The sequence below is a fragment of the Carettochelys insculpta genome, chromosome 8, assembly GCF_033958435.1.
Source record: "Carettochelys insculpta isolate YL-2023 chromosome 8, ASM3395843v1, whole genome shotgun sequence".
NCBI classification, from domain to species: Eukaryota; Metazoa; Chordata; order Testudines; family Carettochelyidae; genus Carettochelys; species Carettochelys insculpta.
Genome location: NC_134144.1, coordinates 42,328,873 through 42,341,267, shown reverse-complemented (window position 1 = coordinate 42,341,267; position 12,395 = coordinate 42,328,873). Strand labels below are relative to the sequence as shown.

The 12,395-nt window shown below is 37.1% G+C and overlaps 2 protein-coding genes across 4 annotated transcripts in view; one reads left to right on the top strand and one right to left on the bottom strand.

Annotated features, from left to right (window-relative positions):
* Positions 1-2,923, top strand: part of SLC4A10 (solute carrier family 4 member 10) — a 199,365-nt gene extending 196,442 nt beyond the window's left edge. For both annotated transcript variants that reach the window (XM_075001902.1, XM_075001901.1), the window contains exon 25: positions 2,857-2,923. In XM_075001902.1, coding sequence (XP_074858003.1) covers positions 2,857-2,923 — 67 coding nt within the window. The remainder of the gene's footprint in view (positions 1-2,856) is intronic.
* Positions 2,924-7,899: 4,976 nt separating this feature from the next.
* DPP4 (dipeptidyl peptidase 4) overlaps positions 7,900-12,395 on the bottom strand; it is a 78,269-nt gene continuing 73,773 nt past the window's right edge. The window contains exons 24-26 of one of the 2 annotated variants that reach the window (XM_075000924.1): positions 10,943-11,015; positions 10,601-10,674; positions 7,900-9,456 (exon numbers count right to left, since the gene is read on the bottom strand). In XM_075000924.1, coding sequence (XP_074857025.1) covers positions 9,358-9,456; positions 10,601-10,674; positions 10,943-11,015 — 246 coding nt within the window. In that variant the 3' untranslated portion in view covers positions 7,900-9,357. The remainder of the gene's footprint in view (positions 9,457-10,600; positions 10,675-10,942; positions 11,016-12,395) is intronic. The other variant, XR_012646378.1, reaches the window with a different exon arrangement.

Here is a 12,395-nt window from a genome sequence, read left to right as displayed (position 1 = left end):
GTGCTGCCATCTGACACCACTGAGAACAGTTTCTCACACTCCTCTTTAGAGCTCCCCTTCAGGAAGTTGAAGGCTGTTATTAAATCACCCCTAAATCTTTTCTTCTGTAAACTAAACAAGCCCAAATCCCTCAGCCTGTTCTCATAGGTCTATGGCGATCAAGAACACAAACTTTTCATTTTTTGTTCTTTGTAAACAAAAGTAAGTTCATCTCATACTTAGTTATGATCTAACAGAAACAAAGCTAAATAAGGGTCAAATTCTGCCCCCAGATACATGGGGGTACCTTCCATTGACTTCAGTGGAAATTATGCTGACATTGTGAAGACACAGTTTGATTCCAAGTGGATATAAAAGAATTGAACACAAACGAATGAATGCGATGGTAAAAAAGTTACACTGGAAAAGGCCAGGTAATTAAAGGAATAGCATGACAATCTTCTGCTTCCTGCTGGCAAATGTGTTTTGCCAGAGATCGGGTGACCATCCATCCTGTATTAGTTTGGACACCAAAAAGGCATCCTGACTTATTTTTTTAAAAGGGACAAAGTGTCCCTTTTTAGGCCCTTGGGGGCTGGGGCACCTGCGGCTGCCGCTTCCCCAAGGCTCAGAAGTTGCTGCTTTCCTGGGGCTCCAGGCTGGGAATGCCCGCAGCTGCTACCTTCCTGGGGCTGCTGCAGCTTCCCCAGGGCTCTGGGCGGGAAGCACCCATGGCGCCTGCTTCCTGGTAGCTGGAGTGGGGTGGGGCAGCTCCCTGGGGCTAGGTGCAGCCAGGAGCCACACCCTAGCCAGAGAGAAAAAATATGTATCGGCTTGTGTTGAAGGCAATTGCATTTGTGCTTTTAGGCCTAAAACACCCAAGCATTTAATATAACATTTGTCTATAGTCCTGTTCTCATTTGTTATCTGAAAAATACCAAAATAGTATGACTAACTGAGGATAATAAAAACAAATGATGATCCTGTAATAAGATGCAGCTCTGTCCAATCAAAAATATACAAAAAAAAATTGTTTGAGCGCGCGTGAATCTTGGAACACACCGTGGTGCTGACACTAAACAAACAAACAGCTCAGTGTTGAATGTGTCACAGAGCGGCTTTTGGGGACCTGGCCCAGGCTGTGGTGGTCCATATCCCCCTTGTCCAAACCACACAGAGGGGCTCATGAAGGAAGACATCTTTTTCAGCCAGAACAGCCCATGCAGATTTCTCAGGCTGATTCAGAGAGAGAAGGAAGAGCCCACTCTTGATGGCTTCCCATATGACAGGCCCAGAGGCAGCCTTGCTGGGCAGAGACTCTCTTCCAGAGAGGCTGTGTCTAGATTAGAGGGTTTGATTGGCAAAATGGTTGTTTTGTTGACCAGTGGAGCATCCAGACCACAGCACTTTTGATGACATCTGAACCCCAGCTCCCCATGAGGAAGAATGCCTGCGTCATCAGAGCGCTGTTGACAAAAAGCCACCCTAGATGTTTCGGGGTGGCCTTGTTTACAGAAAGGGCTTCTGGCACACAAGACAACCTTGTCTACTGTGCTTCCTGTTGGCTGTTTTCCCAATAGAGTGGCTGGGCAGTCCCGCTGTTTTCTGTTGACAGAGCTGATCATTTTTTTCGATCTGCCCTGCGGTCTGGCCAATGCCAACAGAAGCTTTTGTCAGAAGATATCTTCTGACAAGGTATCAGCCTTCTCTCATCCAGACATAGTGACAGGGCTGATCAGATGAAATCAGTATTCCTCCATTCTAGCCAGAGGATGAGGAAATTTTACAGGAGCAATTTTGGACAGTTCTTTAAAAAATTGTTCATGTTCTTTAAATCATGTTTGGCTGTGGGCTAGTTCTCATTCACTTCTGCTAGTGAATCATTCCTACTGTGAAGTTATATGTATGCTCCAGGTTTGTATTTCAGAAACTGCATATTGCCATTCTTTGCCTTGGATTTTCCGGTGTATTGGAAGGACCTTCAAATTTAACTAATGTGACTAGGTTAATCTTCCTTTATGGAGCCCACAGTGACTGTCCTTTCACATAAGTGTGACTTGTGGAAGAGGTCATAAAATAGAATTCAGGACAGAAAAAATAGTTGCCAGTGTACATATCGTACATTGCTTTCAGAAGGCAAATCAGCAGCATTTTTCTATTGAAATTTTGTTAGGATTTGAATCAAAGCTAGAAAATGTTCTTTTTGTTACTGTTCTGCTGACATCTGCTTTGTGCATGGCTGGAATACCTTGTATTTAAAAGAAAAAAAAAAAAAAAAAGTCCCTGGTATCACACAGCCCAGCATAAACATGCAGTGAATCAAAGATTTAAAATTAAAATTGTTGGATTTATAATGAAGAAATGAAGACACTGAGGTCTCCATGGAATACCTATTGATTTGCTAGCACTGCTCACTGTTTATTTAGATAAATTGGACAAAAATGTTCCTCATACGTGAGTGATGACAATACACATTATAGCAAAGAGATACTGAAAAACTTGTTCGTGCCATTTCAAAAAATTCAGGTATTGTCTCAAACTTGTACTGTTATCCTTGTTTTAAATAATCATTAACAGTTGTATTTGTGGGAAAAAAAAAGTCAACTATTTTTGCATGCGTGTTTGCAGATTTGTACATGTGCAAACTTTCAATTCATTCTTTACATAACTCTCTACTAAAATGCTGGACAGTGTCATCAGTACCATGGAACACTGCAATTTTTCACTCTTGCTTCCCAGTTTGTGCCATGCAGCATGAAAAGTTAATGCGATCATTTGTTTTTTCCCATATGAAATGCTTTAGAAACTTTGATAGCCCTGCTGTAATATATAACATTTTTTATTCTTCCTCCTTTCTCCTCCCCTCCACCTCCCCAGTGCTGAAAGCAGACGAGAGAAGAAAGCTGACTCAGGGAAAGGTGTTGACCGGGAGACTTGTCTATGACTTGTTCTTCAGTTTATTTTTCCAAACAAATGAAAGGAGTGCCACAATCATTAATATAACTTATTTGATCATATATTGTAAACTTTGTCTTTCATCCCAAACTAGCACAGGTAATGTAAGTAGTGCAATATTTATTTTCTTCTAAATGTCTAAACAGTCAGATATCTGTGCAAAAATCTACTGTACCCAATGCAAGAATCTGCACTTTCCTTGCTGTGTGTTAGCAGTTTGGTAATAGTGAATTCATCTCATCAATTTAGTAAGCATATTTCTTTCAGAAGTTATTTAGTAAGTTTGTAATGAATTTTTCTACTTTCATCTGTGTGTGAATACCCAATAACATAATTCAAGTCAAACTTGAAAACACAGCCCTATTTCATTTTTAGCTCTTTTCAGTTATTCCAAGGGACCCAGACTAACAAGTAAAAGTTAGTTTTGAAAGTTTTTAAAAATAATTTCTGACTGGATCCTGCAGATCCTTTCTTTCTAGAATAATCCTTACCTATGTGACCTTTCCCACTGAACTTGAGGGTTACTCATGTAATAAGGTATCAGACCTTATGCTGTTTACCCTGAATTAAAACAGAATATTTAATATTCAAATTTGTATGTAACTAAAACATAATATTACATATCTAATATATATATATAAAACATTCTCAGTGTTAAAAAACCACATCCATTGATGTGAAATATTCATATAGTAATTTCTAAAAATGCAAGCTTTGATTACAGTATCTTTTACTGTATTCATTGTTAAAGTGCTAGGTCAAAAAGCTGCATTATGTTATTAATGAACCTGGTATTTTATAATACTAGTGGGATTTTTTGTAAATATAAATCTTTACCAGACATATGCAGTTTTGTTGCCCTCTGAGTGATGATCATCTTTCTGTTTAATTGCCTAAAACTTTTAAACCCCACCAATAAAATCGTGCATTATGCTGTCCATGTATCTTGTTACCTTTCTGCTTATAATCATGCCCTGCTGTAATCTTGATATGAGTCATGCAAAAAAGACTTAGAGATTGGTTGACTGTTGGTTTTGCTGCACGTACGTCTTATTCCATTAAATGCACATTGATTAAAAAAAGGCCCCCTCAAAACTGCAAATTAAGACATAACGTAAAACTAGGACTTGTCAAAGTATGAAACTAATACAAAATAAGCTAGCCAGTGTAAAAAACACGCACAATTAATTTCGCTATTAAACAATAATACCAATTTAAATTTATTTTTAAAAGTTCAGAAGTTTTTCTAAATTTTCAAATATATGGATTTCAATTAATGCAGCTCATACTAGTCTACTCAGTCCTACTTTTGGTTCACTCAATCCCTAAGACAAATAAATTTATGTTTGAAAAACAACGTACAAGTTTACACTTATGAGAGATAATGATGCCTGGTTTTTATTTATAATATCACCTAAAAGTAATAATCAGTGTTCACATGGCACTGTTATGGCTGGTGTTGCAAGATATTTGTGTTAGATTTTCTTAATGTTCACCTGCTCCTTCATGCTTTGATTCATAGGTGCTAAAGTTTTACATTGTGTTATTTTTTAGTGCGGTTATGTTAAAAAATTACATTTGTAAGTTGCACTTCCATGATAAAGATGTTGCACTGGTATTGTATGAGTTAAACTGAACAAAAAAAAAAGTATTTTTACAGTGCATATATTTGTAATAAAAGTAGCTGTATAAAATTAGCACGGTACACTTGGTATTGTGTTGTATTGAAATCAATATATTTGCAAATGTAGAAAAAATCCAAAATATTTATAATAAAACGAAATTAATAGTTTATTATTGTTTAACAGTGCAATTAAAACTGTGATTAAATCACAAGCTTTTTTAAACTGGTGATAGTAATTTTTATACTAATTTGACAGTCATGCTTAAAATCATTATGAATAAGTGAGTTTAGCACATACAAACTTATTTTACTATACAGGTATGACCCTTCAGCCTTTCAGAGTAAGCTAAATATTGCAGAAATAAGTACTGCAGGATCAGGAATTTTAATAAAGTTTGGAACAATATGAGAATTTTTAGGGTGTTACGTGGAAATGCCATGATGTTATTTTTAACAAATTTCAAAACAAGACGTATAGGGCTTTAAGTGTTACTAGCTCTTCCAATGTGCTAATAATCACTCCACACAAATTACTTTTCACACACACACCCTGCCTACCAAATTAAAGCTTTTGTGACTAATGTATTCTGTTGCAAATAAGTAGGGCCACTGTTCTAAAATCTACTTATTATCAAAGCCCTTTACGATCATTACAAAGAAAATTGTATTTAATGGATGCAAAGAAGGATCTACATTTAATATAAATGGCTTATATTTATAAATTTTGGGAAAATGCAAGCATATTATGGTTAAAATGTTTTGTTTTTGTGTACCAAATGACATATTGTAACATTCCAGTTGTTTTAAGCTTGGTATAGAAGTACAATACTGTTTCATCCCTGGAAGCCACCTGCTGGTGTTTTGATATGTTGCTGACTTTTTGTTAAAGATGATCAAAGTGACTTAGAAGTTTCACAAGTTTCTTAGACTACTAAGAAATCAGTGTATTCAGTGGCATTCTGTTATTTCTGTTGAGTATTTGAGGGCTTTCTCTCTCTCTTTTTTTTTTTTTTTTGAACAGTCACTCTCTATTCTTGTGAATTTTAATGCTAGACCAATGTTAATCTTACCATTTTGAAATCACATCAAATATAATGCAAATGTAGTGTTATGTATTTACTTCTAATTTCATATTCCTGGTCAAAAATTACTGAATTTCTTGGATGTAATTTATTACAAACGTTTAAGTAATGTGTACATGTGAATAGAATATTGTGTTTTTCACGACTAAGAAATGTTATGTGGAAATAAATATTTATCCTAACTGATTTTCATTTTTATGTTACAAGCAGCACTGGTCAAATCTGCAGGGCATTTATGCAATGTGCCATGCATGTTTCTTGTTGCTAGCAGCTGAACTGCTATGTCAGGTAGACATTCTGAAATGTTTCACATGTGCAATAAGGAAGTTGTGTGAGGTGCTCACAGCTCGGTGAAAAATTTGGCATAAATAAAATTGACATATGTATGCACCAAACCTGCAAGCTGCTCTATGCAGGTGGAGCTCTGTCTAGTGAAGGTATTCAGTATGCAAGCTGCATTACCTAACTATAACGAAGTGGAAATCATGTGATATGGTTTCTGGCCTGAGATTGGATCAGTAACTAAAAGTTAAATTGTAGCTTTAGAACAAGCACAGAACAGCAGTAACACACACTTACTGAATTATGTGGTTACAACTTGGCTGCTACTTGAAGGCAGAGCAGTTTCTCCAGACGACATACCACTTGGCCTAACTGCTGGACTCTAGTGCCCTAAACTAGCTTTTAGATACTTAAACCCACCTTGTGATTCTAGTCTGGGAAGAGTCTGATTCTCCTTTGCCTAACCCTGGTGTAATCACATGGATTTGGGGCATGGGAGTCAGGAAGTGTACATACGTACACACGTACGTATGTACATACACGGGATCAGACTCTGGCCATTGTGTTCTTCCTGCGTGTTAGCCTGGCAGCCAGCGATGCAGCACTGCTATAACAACAATACTAGTCATGCCCTAGGTGGCTTCATGCTCCAAAGCAGTTTAACTATGTCATATTAGCTATTTATCAACTAAGGCAAGTAATTTAAGACAATTAGCATAATACCTTATGCACTGTTCTGACTTACAGAAAAAACAAACAATTAACTAAGAGAATGAAATGGCTAGAATCCAAAAGACTTTGACTAGCATTGCTGGCTGGAGGACAGGATGTACTGCTTTTGTAAACCAACCTGGACACAAGTTTTCCTGTTATTTGTGGTAAGCACTAATGAAGGAAAGCTTAAATTCTTTGACGCACCCATTTGTTCTGGGTATAATCCTGGGGACCATAAATTTGGTTTCTACATGAGAATCAATCGTAGTTGGTATTTTTTTCACGTTTCGTGTCACTCCTAAGCATGTAGTTATGTGCCACAAAGGGCAGCCATCAGGGTAGAAAAGTTCTTTGATTTACTTACCACTGATAAACCTTTCAGTATACTTAATTACTGTGTGATCCTATTCTGGTTCAAGTTTCATGTCTCATGAATGGGTAGGATATTTTGCTCATTTTTCATGTTTTGGCATCAGTAAACTGGCTGCTATTACCTCCTGGAGGGAATATAATACTCTGATAACTTTTTAAGTAGAAGGTGCTGTAAAAATATTAATAAATGTCACGTAAAAGTCACCACTGAACTGGAGATGATGATCATGTTCACAGCAGGTGTTGGGGTTCATTTGAGTAAGTGAGGTAAGGATGAGCTGTCTGTACCATTGTCAAATTGTGTGTTTCTGAAAACTGCAAGCATGTTTCCACTAGAAACCTGTCTGTCTTCTGGAATGCTAAAGCTGCTTTGACTTGTTCCCTCCTAAGATTTTTTTCTGTCTACTTCTAGGCTACGTCTACAGTTGCATTCCTCTTTCGAAAGAGGAATGCAAATGAGGCACTGATTTACATATCTTGTGCTTCATTTGCATAATCTCTTTTCAGAAGAGATACTTTCAAAAGAAGAAAAAGCAGTGTAGATAAGGCTCTTTTGAAAATAAACCCTGTCTTCAAAAGAACCTTTCTTCTTGAAACAAAATAGGAAGAAGTGTTCTTTCGAAGATGGGCTTTATTTTCAATAGAGCCCCGTCTACACTGCTTTATAGTGCTTCATTTGCATTTTCAATTTCCCTCATTTACATTCCTCTTTCAAAAGGAATGCCTTATGGTTACACCCAACAGTACTAATGCATGATGCACATATAACAACTACCTGACAGGTAGATGTTAGAAACCCACTGTTCTAAATGTCATATTATCAAATCATGGCTTATTACAAGACATTATCAAAGGCTAAACAAAAATTATGGAAAAGGCAGAAATATTGCACTGGATTAAGTTTCTTTCATTGCAAAAAATGCATTTATTGCTGAAGTTCTTAGTCAAGTTCTCTTTTACACAAAGGACTACAGATCCGTCACAGAACAGTCTTGGATTCCACACCTATGCCTTTATTCCATTACAAATACGCTGTTCAGTTTGAAGACAAATGGTTTAGCTCTTTCCATACATGAGCACTCTGCTAAAAGCCATAGGACTATATGATCACTATTTTAATTGTGAAAGACTCACATTAGTCCTTATTTTTAACCCATGTGGAGACTTCAGTGAAGCCTAATGGTAAATGAGAGAGAATGTTACAGGTAGGTTGTGGAAAACTCCAACACTATAGCACATTTCTATACAAAGATATCATTCAGTCCTCTGTTGCTAATGACTGTTAGATGCTCACATTGCATTATCATTTTCTTTAGATAATCTTACAAGGTAGATTTGTCATTTCAAGTCATGAAATGAAGTGTACTAAAAGAATGCAAGAAATGTAATACTAACAAAAATCTCCCTTACTGCTATTTTTGGACAGCTGGTTAAAAATAGGGAGGGGGAATTATTGCTTAATTTTTTGTTGCAAATTTCATCCTGATTTTGCACTAAAAATATTCAGATCTGAGTCAAATTCAAAAAGCTTTCTATATTAATCTGAGCTTTCTTTGCCAGATTATAATTAGGCAGGGAAGGATTTGATTTTTCTTGATAAACATAAATTTCAATGTACATGTACAAATGAAAAAATATTACTCCATCAAACTTAGAATGGCAAAGTACAAAAAATGCAAATTGAAAACTTGATATTTACTTTTTGAGCTGATGTCCGTTTGTTTTACTTAATAGCTACTGCCATTTAATAAATTGTCTGATCCCCCCCAATAATGTCCTGCAACTGTGAACACTTAGATGGATATAAAAAAGTATGCTGAAAATCCAGTTTTGCACAAATGAAAAACTGAAAAAATGTTTAAAAATGTAATTCAGCTAAATGGCGTTGTAAGGTTCTAGGACACTTTTCCTTTCTATTTCATGCCCCCAATCCTCTGCCGCTATTCAGCTAACAACTCTGTTTGTGAACATATGAGTAATTTATCAGTCAGTATCACTTTTAAAGGAACCAGACCATATATATTACACTTCCATTTTAGTGTGAACCTAGAAAGTACAAAAAGTTATTGATTTAAGCTGCAGAGTTTAAAAGAGAAAATACGGCATGTAAATCTCCTTATGCTGTAAACCCTGATTTAAAACAAATTTAAATAAAAATGCAATAGTTGCTTGGCAACAGAGGTTGTCAAAAATTGACATGATGTGTACACGGTCATTAAGGCTTTAAGCTGTTTTCAGATGTTCCTAAAAATTGGCTCAGTGCAAGTTTAGATAAGAGAATTTACTGGAAAAGTGCCATGAACAACTTGATACTGAAATCCCGGTATAGTAAGTAGTGCCATTTTTGTGCTAGAGCAATGAGAAGCACTGCTTTACGAAATGGGTCATATGGGTGTAAATATGGCTGTGCGCCTGTCCTCCAATGCCGTGGTCTTTGTCCGTATACCACTAGGGAAAAGAAATAAATATAATATATTGGGAATGGTTCTTCAAATAGGCAGATAAAATTGGTGCAGGTGATACAAATCTCATCATACATAAACAGCACATGTGTAACCACTCAAATGATCAGCATTCCCAGGTGCCTGGTAGTTGCTGGAGTGAGGGTGGAGGCAGCTAAAGCTGAGAAGGGGAACTGGTGAGTGGAATGGAAATGAAGTGCTGAGAGACCTAGTAGATTATTTCCTTGCTTTATGTGGTGTGTGTCTACGGGACTGCTATCAACTGTGACTCTGCAACAACAGGGTTTTACATGGGCTTTTAGGAGTAATGGGGGTCAGCAATGACTGTTAATCACAGGATTTGCTCTCAGTGCTGATATCCTTTGTATAAGCCCCCACAAAGCACAGCCTCCCTCCCTGCCCAAAAACATCTTCAGAGCTGTACTCTTCCCTCAAAGCCCTATTCACACCACACACCACTCCTCTTTGTCTGAAGCAACTTCTGCATGTCGGGGGCAATTTACAGTCCATTCTTCCTCCTTTGGGTCCCTTACCAGGGGCAAGGTCGGAGGAGGGGGAGGGCAGAAAAGGAGCAGCACACATTTGAAGGATGGTAGGCAACTGCCATATTAGCATCAGTAGCTGATGACTGTGAACAGTTTTGTCTGTTAACCAGTTGAGAAAACAACACGATTATTTTAGGCAAGGGAAAAGACTCTGGTATTTAATTTTACAAATTTCAGGTGTCACCCATACACAAGATGTCATCAGTGGGTGAATGTGAAGTTTGGAGTGGGATGTGCTGTGCTTAGGTAGCTAAAAGGAATCCTAAGCAATGCTCGGGTAATGGTAAAATTTCAAAGACTAAATTTTCTCCTGTTCCCGCTGAAATTATGCGGGTTATTAGTTTGACCTCTGGAGTTATTTTGCCAATTTGGTGACTAAATTCAGACACAAACCAAGAAAGATTTTCATCTCCATTTAAATACCTCTTTACACACCACCTCTCTCAGGCAGTTGCTGTTTATGCCCCCCTCCTCTCAACAGATGCATATTTTTCAGATGAGCTACATTCTCTCCTCAGATCTGCCAGGTAGATAAGAAGGGGGACTGTAGCCCTGACAACCTTCTTTTTAAACACTGAACCATACCATTGCTTGGAAATCCACCTGGGCATCAACGAGAGCTTTGGAGATCTGTGCTGCTTGTTGAAAGTGAACGTTATCTGGGAATAAGAGAGAAGAAAAGGGTAAAGCACAAGTGGCTTCTGCACCACTCTGGGAAAAACAAAACAATGAACAGAACACCCACACAGGATTGTTTAAGACACAAGCCTTTCTTGCACTGCTTACTAGAGGACAATTAGCTGTGGAAAGATAGATTATTTTATTGATGTAAATGTAAGAGCCTTGCCCCTTCATGGTTTTGTTTTGTCAGTAGTTTAACTGCAAACCTGTCTGTAACACTAAAATGTCTAATTAGCTGCAACTCACCATCTGCTGTTCCGTGAATAAGGAGATACTCAACTTGTGTGAAATTTTTAGCTCTGGCCATGACTGTTGAACTCTGAAATTAAAAAAAAAAAAAAGTGCTATTATTCAAGAAATGCTTTGCCACAACTAATTTTCATTTCAGTTAACACAACCATTGGTCCTCTGGAAAAAATAAACTAAAATAGTATTCATATTCAAGCATGTTGTACTTTAAATGGGAACATTCACATTCACAATGTGCTGCTGAATTTGGGATGTGTCTGCAGTGTCTACTTGCATTATAACTCCAGAAAGACAAAGAGAGCGCCCCGCCCCGCCCCGCATAAAATTCAATGCTGACATGCTGTTAGTAGCGTACAGTCCTTTACTTGCCAAGCTGTAAACAATTTTAAAATGTATTTCCATGACAACATTGCACCTTACTGTGGCATATACTGGCTATTTCTGAGAGACTGCACAAGCATTTTCCTCAATAAAAACATACCCCATGCTAAGGACATATCAGTATATCCAGAACCTCTTATTGCTAAGCAAAAGTTGATGTTTGCTTATTGAGGAGTAACAGATGTTTAAAAATATTGAAAGATATGACATACAAGAAGAAAATAACACTGAACCAAAGCCATACCTGACACTAGGTCACATTTTGGAATTAGAAAAATATTGACATGAGAAAAGCAGCGACTAAGATGAATCATGGCAAATTTAAAACACTGACAACAGTATGTTAATTAGCAATACTGTAAATTCTGGGACTTGCAATTACAACCTGTAAATTGCTGTAAAGCAAATAGGACATGTAAGCTGAAGGATATAGGACAATTTTCTCACACACATTATTAAGCCCACAATGAAGCAGGTCAAGGAGAACTAAAACGCACACACTGGGCTAACTATTGTTTTAGTTTGTGAATGAGATTTTTCATCCAACAATGTTAAATTGCTCTTTTGCTGGTCCTTCCTGAACCATGTTTTACTACATGTAAAATATATATACTATGTGTAAATGTTTGTTACTTTTAGTAATATTGCATAGGAATTTTATAAACTGAGAAAATTATATCTACATAAAGAATTCTCATGGTTTTTAGAGCTAAAACTCAAATGTAGCATACTAAGAAGAAACAATCATACATAGTGCTCCTCATTTACGCTCACGCCTCTTCACTGTTCCGAGACAGTGAGCTTAAAGTGGGTTAAAAATTACTTTCTTCCACTTTTAAGTCCACTTTTTTGCCATTAGAGCAATATAATACAGTTTAATGAGAATTAAGCCTGCTGTAAAATGCAAATACAAAACATGCAAGCTCAATGGCAAAAAAATACAAACTGCTCCAAATTTCACTAGCAAACTCAGAGTAACTGTGGAAGAGGAAGCCATAAGGACAGATTAATTGTCTGGAAACCAATGACATACAGTGGGGTGAAAAACAAGAGTTGGTATTGTGGACAT